Source organism: Corvus kubaryi, unplaced genomic scaffold (assembly GCF_017639235.1).
Source record: "Corvus kubaryi isolate FWS band 111438036 unplaced genomic scaffold, C.kubaryi_AGA036_p1.0 37256, whole genome shotgun sequence".
NCBI classification, from domain to species: Eukaryota; Metazoa; Chordata; class Aves; order Passeriformes; family Corvidae; genus Corvus; species Corvus kubaryi.
The window spans coordinates 885,620-900,949 of record NW_024581076.1 but is presented as its reverse complement, the minus strand read 5'-3'; the positions used below and the strand labels follow the sequence as shown (position 1 = coordinate 900,949).

The 15,330-nt window shown below is 46.4% G+C and overlaps 1 protein-coding gene across 2 annotated transcripts in view; it reads left to right on the top strand.

Moving 5' to 3' along the window:
- MTMR2 (myotubularin related protein 2) overlaps positions 1-15,181 on the top strand; it is a 63,120-nt gene extending 47,939 nt beyond the window's left edge. For both annotated transcript variants that reach the window (XM_042023742.1, XM_042023743.1), the window contains 8 exons: positions 2,880-3,029; positions 3,829-4,017; positions 6,239-6,424; positions 7,287-7,493; positions 9,063-9,155; positions 10,520-10,633; positions 12,042-12,218; positions 13,189-15,181. In XM_042023742.1, coding sequence (XP_041879676.1) covers positions 2,880-3,029; positions 3,829-4,017; positions 6,239-6,424; positions 7,287-7,493; positions 9,063-9,155; positions 10,520-10,633; positions 12,042-12,218; positions 13,189-13,350 — 1,278 coding nt within the window. In that variant the 3' untranslated portion in view covers positions 13,351-15,181. The remainder of the gene's footprint in view (positions 1-2,879; positions 3,030-3,828; positions 4,018-6,238; positions 6,425-7,286; positions 7,494-9,062; positions 9,156-10,519; positions 10,634-12,041; positions 12,219-13,188) is intronic.
- The last annotated feature ends 149 nt before the right edge of the window (positions 15,182-15,330 follow it).

The window sequence follows — 15,330 nt, the reverse complement described above, 5'->3', positions numbered from 1 at the left end:
ATGGTTAGATGATACAGTTGTGAGGAGCGTTCCCAAGCACAGGGGCAAGTTTCAGGCATAGCTACAGACCAGGCTGTTACCATCCCTCTTTTGAGTGAACATGATTGAGCATCTTTAGCCATGCACAAAGATACTGTGATGCAAGTCAAGGATCACCAGCAGGCAGTTTGGAGAAACTGTCCTGTCTGGAGGATAAGTTGAGTTTAATAGTATGGATGTGAGGTGCATTGGTTCAGCTGGGCTCAGTGAGAACGGTCATGGGTACATTTAATTTATCACTATAGAGGTGGCTTTGCTGCCTTCCTCAGTTTGCCCTCTGGCAGCCACCAGAGATATGAATTCCCCTAGAACCAGGAGCTGCTAGCAGCATTAATTTACCTGAAGAAGACAGACCTGTGCAGAAGTCTCTGGTCACTAATGTGGACATGCCACGTGCCCTGGCAGCTTCAGGATGATCACAGCCTGCTGTTAGCGAGGCATGCCTGAGTTCCTCCTGCAGGTGCACAGGCAGGCAGCTCCCAGAGCGACTCCTTAGCCTGCAGAGGCTTATTGAGTTACATCTGTAACAGTTTGGTTTGATAGTAGGCTTTTGGGTGCTTACAACTTACCGGGAAGCAGTGAAATGCATCTTAGATGAGGAAATACCAGTGTGCTTTATATCACGTTTGGCTTTTTCTATTGATTCCAGCTGGAGAAGGGCAAATCTGAAGGAGCACGAATAAATGCAGAAGCTACAGTGCATGATGGCAAACTTCCAGGGAAGATGCAAATTCAGCTTCTCTTCTAGCCCGCTTGGCTTACTTCTGTTTGCTTCCAGTCCTTAGAAAAAGTCACGATCTGAATCCAAAGCGTTCTGGGTGGTGCTGTGATTCAAAGCTCCTGGGCCAGGGGAAAGCAAACATTCCCCAAGAGTCAAAGGAAATTTGAATGCTGATGCACAGCATCTTTTCTTTCTTTGGGGGCTTGTCATGGATTTTTCTGGTCTGGGCTATAGCAGAGGAAAGATTTCCTTCAAATTTGTGTGTGGCAGCTGAAAGACTCAGAGTTTTGGAGAGCTTCAGAGCTCAGTTCTGGCCCAAGCAGTGTGTGCTGAAGCCACGCTGTCCAGCACTGTGAAGAGGGTGCTTTCCAGTGCCCACTCCTTGGTCTTCTCCATGAGCATTGGTAGAGTAGTTGGATAAAATGAAAAGGGGACTTTCTTCCATGTAGCTGCTTGTTAGCTCCAATTTTTCTTGCCAAGACTGTGCTGACTGAGTAGTTTTCATTCAGATTTAGGGGAGGTGGAATTTTCAGGAATTGTTTATGGATCCATTGCACGTACTTACTAGGACAGGACTGAGAACTAATTTGCCATTAGTCCACTTCTAGGTAGTAAACAGCTTGGTCACTGGCAAGAGGTCTTGCTATTCCCTGGCTGGCAGCAAAGCTGGTGGACCCGGCAGATTCCATCCTTGCTGGGTGCAGCAGGTAGACCTCTGAGCATGTTTTACCCATCAGTAAGCTTGAACTGTGTATACCCACTGTTTCTGCCAATTCTTCAGCTTCAGACAGTGCCAAAAATAGCTTTCCTTCAGGCTTTTGGGGTACTTGTGATCCCTGTAGTAACACTGCCTTCCCAGGGAGGGCCAAAGGACAGGGGTGGTTCATAAGCAGGGTGTGTGACTGATACTAGACAGAAGGTCTGGCCTCCCCTCAGATTTCTAACCACGACCTCTTTTGACAGCGTGACTCACCACTGGGATGGGGAGCCGGCTGCAGTCTGTGTGGGTCAGCCGTAATTATCACAGCTCGTCTGACTTGTGTTAGATTTGTCATTTATTTCCTGTGGGAGCCATGACAGTGGTAATCAGTGTGCCACCACTCTCCCTTAAAATGAAGTAGTGTTTATTAGAACAGAAGTGCGTATTGTGTTAAGAGTTGATGTTGCCCTCAAACACACTCTGTGCTTCACAGCCTGGCCATGTTTGCTGCAGCAGATGTGTCTTCCCCACAGAGATGCTTTGTGTCAGAGCTCAACCCTGCTGCCACAGGGGTCTGTTTAAATCTCTCCTTGCAGGCAGCTGCACCAGCCACTCCCTGTTGGTCTGTTCTCTCCTAGCATCAGCCAAACCACATCTGCAGGTTGTCAGGGTTGTCGCCATTGTGCTTCAGGTGTTACTTGGAGATTGTTCTCTGGGAAGCTCTTGAGTGGCTTCCCCATCACGGCACGCTGAGCTCTATGATGTGTGTGTGGAGATTCCGTGCTCTCCCAGCCCAAGTCCTTAGTACAGCCAGAGAGCTTAGTGTGACAGAAACATGGGAGTTGCACATCACATACAGTCACACAACCAGAGACATACAGTTGTTAAGTTTTTGGTGTTTTTAGAGGTTTGCACAGTTGCGCCACAAACACTGAACAAAGCCCAGATCAGGATGATTTTTGGAGGTGTTTTACTTCCTGTTCTCCCTTCTTCCCCTTCCCCCATCCTGTCTGGGAACTCTGCTTTGTATGCCTGGTTTCCAACCACCACATTTGAACTAAGTGTCATGAGAGGACTCAGTTGGTCAGCCATTCTGTCCTGCTCCTGGCTCTCCTGTAAGCCCGTGATGAGACCAGGAGGTATTGTAAAGATGGGCTCAGGGGGACCACCTGTGTTGCTACATCTTTTGCCATGGATAACCCTGCCTGAAGCCCAGTTTCCCTGCTCTTCAGTGACTTGAGCAAAACATCCACCTCTCTGGGGAGAGACATGAAATGCAAGTTACCAAGATAATGCATTCCCAAGTACCAGCTCTAAATGTCCTTCCTTAACAAATGTTGCCTTGAATTTCAGGTCTGGGGATTTGTCTGTGCTGAGGTCTCAGAGCAACTCATTGCTAACCTGCAGTTTCCTCTTTAGGGAATTCCCAATGAAAGCTGGAGGCTGACCAAGATTAATGAGCGCTACGAGCTGTGTGACACATACCCTGCCATTCTAGCTGTGCCTGTAAACATTCCCGATGAGGAATTAAAGAGAGTGGCATCCTTCAGATCAAGAGGACGAATACCAGTGAGTGGGACAGAGGAAGCCACTTTGATGTGGTTTTGTTTCACATACCTTTCGGCAATAAGTGCTACCAAGATCAGGCTGAGTGGATTCCAGGGAGCAAATAAATGGTCAGTGGATAATAAAAGTGACAACAACATGTTTGAGGACATAGAAAACAACAGCATCTACTGAAACTACTGTTGTGAAAGAGATGTAGACTAAACCAAAACTAGAAGATAAGATAATTTAGCACAACTCAAACCAAATCTCAGTTCAGTTCCTGGGAAACACAAAGCAGCTCTGTTTGGCTGTTTACAAGAGTCTGGCCTACCCTGACTTTCAGGATAGAGGAAGACGCAGTGATACTCTTGATGAGAGTGCTTATTAAATGAAATAAGATAAAACACATTGTTATGATGATTATTTCAGAGGTAACTGAAAAGGTACTGGTTTACTTCTCAAGTCTATAGAAAATTCAGTCTGTTCCTAAAGTGCTTAACTTTTACATTGTGTAACATAAAGTAAGATACAGCCCACATACTGACTCACGCAACAGCCAGGAAAACAGTCTCCATCGTATTTAAAAGTCAGACTTAAACAATTTGATCACCTTTGGTTTGTTCAAACTTTGGGAATGCTACCAGAATGAGTAAGGACAGAGGAGTTATTTCATTCAGTTGTGATTTAGTAGAATCCTTCAGTCCATTTAGCCTTCTGGAAGCAGCTAACAGGATCCTAGAGCAAACCATTACAGGTAAATCATTTCCCTGGTTTAACAAATCCCATTTTTCCTTAATTTAATTCCCATTTGTTTCCAAAGGTCTTGTCATGGATTCACCCAGAAAGCCAAGCAACAATCACTCGCTGTAGCCAGCCCATGGTGGGAGTGAGTGGCAAGCGGAGCAAGGAGGATGAAAAGTACCTTCAAGCCATCATGGATTCGAATGCCCAGTCCCATAAAATCTTCATATTTGATGCAAGGCCTAGTGTGAATGCTGTAGCCAATAAGGTCAGGTACTTTTTCCTCTGACTAAAACTGGGAATGTAATAATTTAGAGCACATTTCCCACCACCATTTCATATTATTCTTAAGGATCACAAAAGGGTTTTCCACTGCAAAGGAAATCTGCATGCAATGATCCAGTTCTCTAGACAGACTTTTGTACCTGCACTGGTATCTGTAAGATGTCAGTGTGACTACTAATGATCCATTCTATTAATTTACAATGGGAAATGAGATTGGAAGAGGAAAAAAAATGAAGTAGTACTAAGATCAGACTCTAGCACTTTGGGCCTTGTGTATCACCATTTTTCAATTCACATGGGTGAAATATTGCTTCCTCTAACAGCACCAGAACTTTGTCCCTGTTAACTGTGATGGGAGCAGGAGATACTCAGCACTTCTGAAAGTCAGGCATCAAGATTTTTAATTCCAAAATATAACTGGGGATTGCTAATGTCAAGGAATATTGCTGTGTTCTTTCTGCTGTTACAGAATCACAGGATGGTTTGGGTTGGAAGGGACCTTTAAAGGTCATCTAGTCCAACCCTCTTCTGCCATGAGCAGGGACATCTTCTGCTAGATCAGGTTGCTTGGAACCCATCCAACCTGACCTTGAATGTTTCCAAGAATGAGGCATCTACCACTGTTCTGGAAAACCTGTTCTAGTGTTTTACCACCCTTAGTGTGAAAAATTTCTTCTTTATATTTAGTCTGAATCTACTCTCTATTACTTTCAAACCATTACCCCTTGTCGTGTCACAACAGGGCCTACTAAAACATTTGTCCCCATCTTTCTTATAGGCCTCCTTTAAGTACTGGAAGGCTGCTATAAGGTCTCTCCAGGGCCTTCCCTTCTCAGCCTTTCTTCACAGGAGAAATGCTCCAGATCTCTGATCATCTTTGTGGATTTGATCCAACAGTACCATGTCTTTCCTCTGCTGAGGTCCCCAGAGCTGGATGCAGCACTGCAGGTGGGGTCTCACCAGAGCAGAGCAGAGGGGCAGAATCCCCTCCCTGGCCCTGCTGCCCACGCTGCTTTGGATGCAGCCCAGGACACGTTTGGCTCTCTGGGCTGTGAGTGCCCATGGCTGGGTCATGTCCAGCCTCTCATCCACCAGCACCCCCAAGTCCTTCAGGGCAGGGCTGCTCTGATCTGTTCATCCCCAGCCTGTGTTGATACCAGGAGTGTCCTGACCCAGTTGCAGCACCTGGCACCTGGTCTCGTTAAACCTCATGAGGTTCCCGTGGGTCCACTTCCCAAGCTTGTCCAAGCCCCTGTGGATGGCATTTGATCCTTCTGTTTGTGTCACTGATGAAGATATTAAATAGCCCTAGTCCCCATATGGACTCCTCAGGGACACCGCTTGCCACTGGCTGGACATTGAGCTATTGGCCACTACCCTCTGGCTGTGACTATCCAACTTCTCATCCATCAAACTGTCTGCCCATCATCTCCAGTCTAGAGAGAAGGATGTTGTGGGGGACTGTGTCAAAGGTTTTACTCAAGTACAGGTAGATCACACCCATAGCCCTTCCCCTGTCCGCTGCTGTAGTCACTCCATCATAGAAGGCCACGGGGCTGGTCAGGCAGGACTTGCCCTTGGTGAAGCCATGCTGGATTTCCTGAATCACCTCCCTGTCCTCCATGTGCCCTGGCACATCTTCTCAAAGGATCTGTTCCATGATCCTCCCAGGCACAGAGGTGAGGCTGACAGGTCAGTAGTTCCCAGGGTCCATCATTCTATCCTTCTAAAAATTGTGTTTCATGCCATCACTTTAAGCTTTGTTTTAATGGTGGAGCTGCTTTGTTGCACTAAAGATCTTTTTTTTTTTTAAATCTGCCTTTCCCACCACTTAGGAAAGACAATTAGTGTGTGGGTTATCCTCCTCTGTAATAGTATGGTAAATTTTTAAATGATAGATTAGCGAATGTAATGAGTTAACAGCTTGAATGGGGATAAATGATAATTACAGAGGAAAAGAAGGCTTGTAATGTGATACTCTTTAGTGAAAATTGTAGGATTCATTAGCTATTGCAGAATAGAGACACAAAGTGTGTGCCTGTACATGTTTGCTCCCAACTGTAAGATAAAGCCAATGTTTTTTGCCTGCTTTAGATAGCCCAGTCACTGTCATTGTCAGCTGCTGTTTGCTCAGGACAAAGGACTGGGGTAAAGTACAAAATATGTTTTTGCTTAATGATCTGTGTGTGGATTTTGTTCTTCAGGCTAAAGGAGGGGGCTATGAAAGCGAGGATGCCTATCAGAATGCAGAATTAGTGTTCCTGGACATTCACAATATTCATGTTATGAGAGAGTCGCTGAGAAAACTGAAAGAAATTGTGTATCCCAATATCGAGGAGACTCACTGGCTGTCTAATTTAGAGTCAACTCACTGGCTAGAGCATATCAAGGTATGCATGTTTGCATCCCCTGCATGTGGATGGGCAACCACAAGTCCTTACCAGTCTGCTCACTGGGAAAGATATCCAGAGCTAATGCCAGGATTTTAAATTCCTTGTAAATTTAAAGACTTACAATTTGTTTTCCATTTATAAGCAACTAAAACCATAGTTTCTTGGAGTGAGGAATCTTAAGGAGATGAGAAGAGGGACAAGAGAAGGGGCTAAAATACTGAAAGATGGTGCTTTGAAAGTGAAGGATGTTCCTGGGTGATGTGTAACTGTGAAAGCTCTGCTTAGAGCTCAGGAGTCACAGAGTTTCCAAGCTCTTGACTCAGCTCCTTGACATCCTGGCATTATTGACTGGTCCAGACAAGGAAATGCTGGGAGTTTGTGCCCTGTCAGCCTTTCAGGAATCCGAGCAGAGTCAGAATAAGGAGGCAAAATGTTTTGGCTTCTCCAGATGTTGGTTTTCAAATTAGCTTCTTCTGCTCTAAAAATGTCCAGCTTACATTGTTGCTCTGCTGGTGCAGACGGGCAGATCTGCTCCTGGGGCAGCTGCAAGGTGATGCCCATTCCTATCAGACACAAAATGCTCCTTCATTTAAATCCTGACTTGTCCAAGGACTGAGCTTTATGCAAGGGCTCTTCTAGAGTTGTGCCTACACTACAGTTTAGATGTATCGTCATCTTGCTGGAACAGAAAATGTGTTCACCAGTTTGCTGTCCTAGTTATAAAGTAGTTGGAACTGATTTACCATTCTCCTTGAGGCAAACAGAGCCCTTGGTCTGTCCTGTGCTGTCACTAGCCATTTTTCATTTATAGTTTCTGTTCCAAAGAGATTTTGTAATTTGTTTTTTTTCCTTGCCCTAGCTCATTCTTGCTGGAGCCCTTCGGATTGCTGACAAAGTGGAATCAGGGAAGACATCTGTGGTTGTGCACTGCAGTGATGGCTGGGACCGCACAGCCCAGCTCACCTCGCTCTCCCTGCTCATGTTGGATGGCTACTACCGAACTATCAGGGGCTTTGAGGTGCTAGTGGAGAAGGAGTGGCTGAGCTTCGGCCACAGGTTTCAGCTGGTGAGTCACTAGCCCGTGGAAGGCACTGAACACAAAGTTATTGTCCCTCCTGAAGGATTTCAGGGGAGTTTAGCCTTTCCTGTGAGAAGTTCCCTGGCTGAACTCGCGGAAGAGAGGTGAATGCTGATGTTATTGTTTTCTACCTATAATTCCATTTATCTCTTAACCTCCTTGGGACTGTATTGGTTAGATACCAGGAACAGCTGGTATTAAGTCTCTCAGGTGTCTGACTGATAATGTCACGTTCCCATGCTTAGGCTTAAACTAGCAGTGTGCTTTGGGTTCAGTGCTGGCATTTCTGCTGGGAGTTGGCAGAGACCACTGGGACATTTTTTGTCTTCATTTCCAGTTCAGTCCATTTTCTCAGACTGCTTGGGCACCATCATCTAAGAAATGCTTTGGTATTGAAGAGGTTGGGGAATTTGTTTATAGCCTTGAGCTCACATTTTTTTCAGGCACAGTTCATTTTTGGAGAGGCTTCTAATTATATAGGTGAAAGAGCAGCAGTTTGAGCCTGGATCAAGAGTAGCTTGTGGTTGTGTCCTTGCAGCTGGCAGAGAGGCAGCTTTGTGGGCTTGTGACACAGCAGTTTGTTATAGTTTGCACTGATGGGAATTGAGAGGGCTTTTCAGTAGAATCCTTTCAGTCTTTGTTCCTTCTGTGTTTTGCTTGTAGCTGTCCTCTCATGGTTGTTTCATTCTGCAAGGGCTAGAACAAGGTCTGTGTACAGCACCTGCAGCAATGGGTTGCACTGTCAAATGCTCTGAGGAAGATGGGGAAACTGAGGCACTGAAACAACTGAGGTTGTGCTGCAGCAAAACTTGTTATCTGGTATTTGAACAACGAGTGTTTTAGCTTCTTCACTGTGTAGACAAGGAAAATAAGTGACAGTGATGGTGAAGGGAGAACTGTATTGGGGATCTCTGTTACTTACACGTTCTTGTTCTGTCTTTGTACCGTGCTTGGGGCTCCCGGGTAATACATAACCATTAATGCACTCTGCTAGTTCTGAGGAGTCGTGCCTCATGTGTTGGCCACACAGCACAGTCAGGGTTGGAGGCCTGCTTCAGGGAGTAGTGTCATTAGTGCCTCTCTGGAGGTGGCAGGCGATGGGCTGAGCTGGTGTTTGTACAGCTCTTGGAAGCAGCGAGGTGTTGCGTGACGGTTATCGCCGCATGCCGTGCCTGTAGGTAGTGCTTGTGTCTAGCACGCTCTACTACTGAAGTAGCCAGGACAACAGCTGCAACTGAAGCAAAAAGCATTCTCATTTTTTTCCCTTCTAAACTTTAGCTATTAACTGAAATCAGTGCCAGCATAGCATCTGGAGCCTCTACTCAAACAACTCTTGTTTTAACTTAGCATGAAAATATCCCCATAAAGAATTTTCACTTCAAAGACAAAGAGAGTAGCTGTCCTTTACTCCTTTACCCACTGATATGGACAAAGCAGTATCAAGACTCATTAGAAGCTTTTGAAGCTGTTGGTAAAGGTTTAGGTGACAGAGAGCAGACCCCAGCAGTTTCCCCATGAAGCCCTGGGTGACTCGTGTTCTGTGTGCTGCTGTTTCAGAGGGTTGGCCACGGGGACAAGAATCACGCGGATGCCGATCGCTCCCCCGTCTTCCTGCAGTTCATCGACTGTGTCTGGCAAATGACAAGACAGGTAAACTGCTGGGTGGCACCCGTGTCCACAGAGCCAGGGCACTGAGACATGGTACAGTGTCTGGACACAGGAATGATTTCCAAGCTGACCTGTGCAGGATCTCCTTCCTGGGCTTGTACTCTGGCTTTGATTCTGGCAGCAGGCTTTTTGGGAGCCTGTTAAGCAAAGAGCCTGAAGGCACTTGCTAATGTCAGTCCCTACCACGGGTGGGTACGACAGATCCCTGTTGCCTCTGCTCAAGCTGATGCTGTAACCTGATCCAAACTGCAGCAAGACAGGCTCCATTTTAACTTCTTCTGAAGGCTGATGTACTGCTCCCAGTTCATAATGTGATGTACAGAGCTGAGTGCCTCACTTCAGATCAGGCATGGCAGAGGTGCAGTCCAGGAGAGATCCCCTGTGTCTGGGAGGTTTTTCTCCAGGCATGTGGAACCTGGAAGGTTTTTGGTATCTTCTGTGACACAAAAGTCAGCTATGGTCAGGCAGTTCACTGGAAAAAAAGCTAGGCTCATCATGGATTAGACCAGGAGAAATGGAAGAGAAGGATGGCACTACATATGAAGCTGTACCACATCCATGCAGAGAGAAGAGGAGGCTTTACTGTCATCAGAAGTCACTTTCATTTTGGTCTCCTTGGATTGCTCCTATAGCTGGACATCCTGACCTGCAGCTGGTGAGGTCAAGATGTCACAACTGGGGCAGCCTGGGAAGAGAAGGGTGGTTGTGAGGGAGGAGGGCCTCCTGCTCTCCTCTCCATCGCCCCTGCATATCTTTGCAGTTCACTGCATGTATTGTTACTGACCTTTTGTGGAGCTTCAGTTGTCCTTGTCTCAGATTGTTTCTGCACAGAACTCAGCAACAAACATGGCCTATGCCCATACACCTTTTCCTCCTGCTGGCCTCTGTCACAAGGTGCCTCCCTGCTGTTCCCTCTGGGCAGTGCTGTGTTAAGCACCCAGGTTATTTCCATTTGGCCCTGGGAAATCTCCACTTTTTGAACGTATTTATTTCTTGTGAGCCTTTTATTCACAGTCCAGCTGCATGGCTTGTCATGAGGAGCAGGCATAGCAGAGCGAGCTTCAATTTGAAGCAGCACTGAGTGTATATAAACACAGTGCTGTAACCCTGCTGACCTCTGGCTTTTGCTCAGAATTCCTCTCTGCACATGCAAAGTAGCTTTCCAAGAGGGAAACTCTTGCTCCTGGAAGGAGCAAATATGACCCTGAGTATCCAGCCAGGCAGGGAACAGGGACAGATCCTGTTCTAGAAATCAAGAGGCCAACTCCTTACCAAGACCACAGTGTGGGAGAAAGTTTATTTTCCTGTTTCAAAATCCCAGCCTAATTTTCTGTTTCTGCCTAAAGTTTCCTACAGCATTTGAGTTCAATGAGTACTTCCTGATCACCATCCTGGATCACCTGTACAGCTGTTTGTTTGGGACCTTCCTCTGCAGCAGTGAGCAGCAGAGAGTGAAGGAGGTAAGACAGCTTCTCTCCAAGGTAAACCCTGTTCCTGAGTGCTTTAGCTGGCCAGATATTGCTACAGAAGCTGGTTCCTCACTCAAAGGTAGATGTAGATGTGGGCCTGGGAAATGCCAAGCCCACCTTCTCAACAGCTGGGACTTGGGGGATTTTCCTCTTTGCACAAACTGCTATCTGTTGGAGACTTCATGTTTCAGAGCAACACCATCTCCCTTCTGGACACTCTGTCTACTTCCAGTTAGTCACTAGTGGTTGAATAGCTCTTGGTGTCTCCCAGGCAGTGGAAACACAGTTGTGCTTTGAACTTACAGTTTACTGTAACCTTCTCCGTGGGAACTGGTGCTCTTTTGTTGTCCCTTTTCTTTGAAGTGGTCCCTTTAGGGTACTTTGAACTACCTAGTGCGTGCTGTCATTCTGCACACACAGGTTACAGCAAGTAACTGGTCTTAATGTGTGTTCTTGCTGTGCTTGCATCTTCCCGGGAGAGGACAACTCTCCTACTCTCAGTGAGGACACGCCTCTCTGTCCTGCCACAAGCCAGCTCTGCCCTGCAGTCTGGCCGAGGTTTGTTTGCCCAGGGAGGAGCGTAGAGATGTGTACACTCAGACCCAGTGTGGAATTAGAAGGAAAACAGTGGCACTCATTCTGTCTCACCTAGCTGAAGATGAAGCATTCTGTCACCAAAGGCTGCAGCCGAACAGCACAGAGGTACACGAGGGCAGTGCTGTGCAGACCTGATGTGATTACATTTGATAGAACATCAGTTAAAAATAATCATAAAAGCTAGCTGTAAAATAAAAGTGATAGCATTTTACTATAGTGACATCAGTGTCCCTGTTTCTCTGGGGTCCACAATGATTGAATAATTGTCATTTCCAGGGAAGAAAATCTGCATGCTGTTTGGACGTGGGTTTGGGGGTTTTTTTAAAAGGCCGCAGCTTAGTGAAGTACTTAATCTAGAAAGTACTTCAGCACTGGTTTCAGTGGGAGTATTCACAGGCCTAATTATTCCACTAGATCAGGGCCTAAGTCAAATGTTTTCTCTTCTTCCTTTGCAATTAAATCCAGCAAGTCCTCCAGGAGCACTTTAGAGAAGTGAAGTTTAACTAAAGCACTCAGAGTTCACGTGCCAGTCCCCTCTCGCTGTACCAGTGGTGATGCCTGGTCTGTGCTGGCAGCTGGGTGGGTCAGAGGGGTTGTTCTGTACCAGGGTGCGTGTGCCTGCCTGCATTCATGTGCTTTGAGTACAAGAACCACATCAAAAGAACAGTTTTGGGGTTTTTTTAAGCTACAAAAAAGCAACCAGTTCCATATTAATGACAGGCATATGTCTGTGCTGCTGTAGTTTGTAGATAGCTGGGATTCGTATGGCAAATAAAGCCTCCTCCACCCCCTTCCCTTACAGAGCCTTCCAAAAAAGACTGTATCACTTTGGTCTTACATCAACAGCCAACTGGAAGACTTCACTAACCCTTTGTACGTGAGCTACTCCAACCACGTCCTGTATCCCGTGGCCAGCATGCGCCACCTCGAGCTGTGGGTCGGTTACTACATCCGCTGGAACCCCAGGATGAAGCCTCAGGTACGCCTCTTCCTACTCCTGCTTCCCTCTCTGCTGCTACCAATACTCTTATTTGGAGATCAAGACCTTTAGGTAATCTACAAACTTATGCTGCCACTGCTTAAATCTGAAAACAAACACCTAAATTCAAATGCCAGCAAGAGCAAGCGCCACCTAGAGCTGCCTGGTGCACGTGCCCAGCTGGACATCACCACGTTGTGAAATCTGCAGGAACTGAGGATTCTCAGCAGTTTGGGAAATTCCTCACTTAGAATGTCGGAAAAATTATTTGAATTCTCTTTACATAAGAGCTTAAACCCCTAAGACTTCTCTGGATATGGGGCTCTAGATAGGAATTTTGGGGCTGTATTTAAATTACTGATGACAGAAACCTGCTGCTTGCTTTGGCTGCCTGAGGTGCAAGGGTCTGATCTCAGCCAGCAGGGAAGCTGGCAGGGAAGTCTGAGCATGACCCTGAATGCTGACATCACTTTTTAATAGGAAGGGACAAAAATTCCCGATTGCCTCACTGCCCATCTGCAGGTAACAGCTCTGCAAATCTGCAGCCTTAGACACAGGAACCCAGCAAACACTTTGCAGTACTGGCTACTAAACAGTCAGAACTATGTGAAAATATTTAGAAGAATCTGGCTGGTTTTCCACCCTCCCCAAGCCCCTGAAATTATGCCCAGGCTGAGATGCCATGGCCAGTGTCTCCCAGAAAGGTCAGAGATTAGAGTTTGGCAACAGTCATCTTTCAAAATGCGTACAGACTGTTTTGTTTAGCCACCCCTGCAATGTGCATGTTGGATCCAAACGAGCAGCCCAAAGCCAGAGCAAGCACTCAGGTACCTGTGGGCTGGAGACTGATGACTCTCAAGTACCTCCCCTCCTTCCCTCACAGCTGTGTGTAAGGTCAGCAGCAGTTTTGTGCTTCAGGCTCCCACTTCCACGTTCACCTCCCAGTGCTCAGCTACACATTTCCTTGCAGGAACCTGTCCATAATCGCTACAAGGAGCTTCTGGCCAAGCGGGCTGAGCTGCAGAAGAAAGTGGAGGAGCTGCAGAGGGAGATCACCAACCGTTCCACCTCATCCTCGGAGCGAGCCGGCTCTCCCGCGCAGTGCGTCGCTCCCGTACAGACAGTTGTATAATACGGACTTCTTTTTGCTGAGTAACTTCCCAGGACCATGGGGGGCAGCTTTTCAGAAACCCCCTGGATTTCCAGCATGGTGCTTGGGAGATGCCAACCTATTTATTTATTTCTCTCCAGGGTAACTTATTGGTACTGTAGCACTAGAGAAAGCTTAAAGCAAAAACCAACACAGACAAGGCCCCCTATGCAATTAACCTTCTCAGTGGCTAGCTTTTAATACAAGCCAATTGCACCTGCCACTTGTAAGAAGCCTGGAGCTTGCTCTTTGTTCACTGATGTGCTGGAAATCACTTGGCTTGGAAGAGTCTGTGCACGAGCATGAAGTACTGTGGAGGAAAAATGTTTGCTCAGAAGTTTGAAAGGCCAAACCTGCCTTTCTGTTGGAGCCTCAGATGCAGCTGTGACATCACACACCCTCCTGCACAGCAGAGTGAACAGGGGCATTTGCCAGCACAGCTGGAAACAAGCAACAGTAATGTCTGCAACGTGTCACTCCCTTCACCTCAACCTAGACCATAGGAAGCCATGTAAATGATGCCTTATTTAAAGAACAGGCAGCTTCTCCCCAGTAAAACACAGCAGTAGAGGAGCAACATACAGGCCTTGATTTTGTAGGACAACGTTTACTTCCATCTCTGCAACTTTGGAATCTTGCTTATGGTTTACAGTGGGTGTGCCAGGATGCAACTTAAGCACCTTTATTTCTGAGGGGGGGAGCAGAGTGTGTCTCCCCTGGGCTTTCCACAGCTCCTCTGGCCTCCAGTGCCTCATAGTCATCAAGGGAAAGGTAGTGGAATACCAAGGGGCACATGTGAACTGCTGGGATCAGCCATTACGTTTTGCTTGGGCAAGCATAATTAGCAATTTTAATGCTTCTGTGCAGGGTTATAGTGGTGTACTTAGGGTATTTCAGTTTTCTGCTAACTAATGGAAGCAACTGTGCATCAACCAAAGACACGTTTCTGCCTGCATTGCAACTGCTGCTTTAGGTTTTTCTGGCAGACTGAACAGCTTAGCCATTTTCTAAACCCTACCTTTTTCCTCATAGTCTGCTTCAAGAACTGGTGTCACTCAACTAAACTCAAGTTGAAATTCAATTTTAATACAAAAATTTACTGTAGGAGATAAACCAGACACTTGGTCAAACCATGACTGCCCCCTTGCTCTTCCAAACAGGTAAGCACAGGGTTGCAGAAGAGGGGGCTTTCAGAAAGGCAGTGAAGTATGTGCAAGGTCTTCAGGCTGCTTCTCCACCTGTCTGCTGAGAAGGGGCACTGCCTGGTGTGGGTTCCTGTCTTGCTCTTTTATGACAGGATCCCAGACTGTAGTCACCTGTTTAATATGCCTGTCAGCTGCTTCACTCAGCTGCTATTCCCCTCGAGAAGGATTTTTGGAGAGAGCATAAAAGCAGACCCATTTCCACCTAAGAAACTGCCTTTCAAAAGCCAAATTCGTGCCAAGGCAGTTAACAGTCTTTCCTCCTGCAGTCTCCACTTCTGTCTGCTCTACTGCTGCAATCACCACACCGTGCTTACAGAGAAATCCACAGCCACCTCCTGACAGGATAAGTAAGAGGCTGCACAGCATCACCACGTTTGTTACAGGGTGGCCTGACGCATTATGGTTCAATAGTGCAAAGAATCCACACAAAATACTTTCTAATGACTTGGATTTGCTTTGAGGTTAAAGGGCAGGTCTGCTCTTATGTACAATCACTATGTAAGATGGTTTAAAGCATTATTCTGTATTAGCAAGTTGACTGTGTGTGTATATTTTGTTTCTTGATGAAGGCTGTTTGGTTTCCTTAACACTAATAAAAACAGATAAATCGATAAAGTTCCTGTGCTCTTATTTGCAACTGTGTGGTTTTCCAAAGGACTTGCAGGACATGCAAACATTAAATAAATAGCAGTGCAAGGTCAGTGTGTGAAATCCAAATCTCTCTCCTTCAGTAAAGGGTCTTGCAAGATGCTAATGT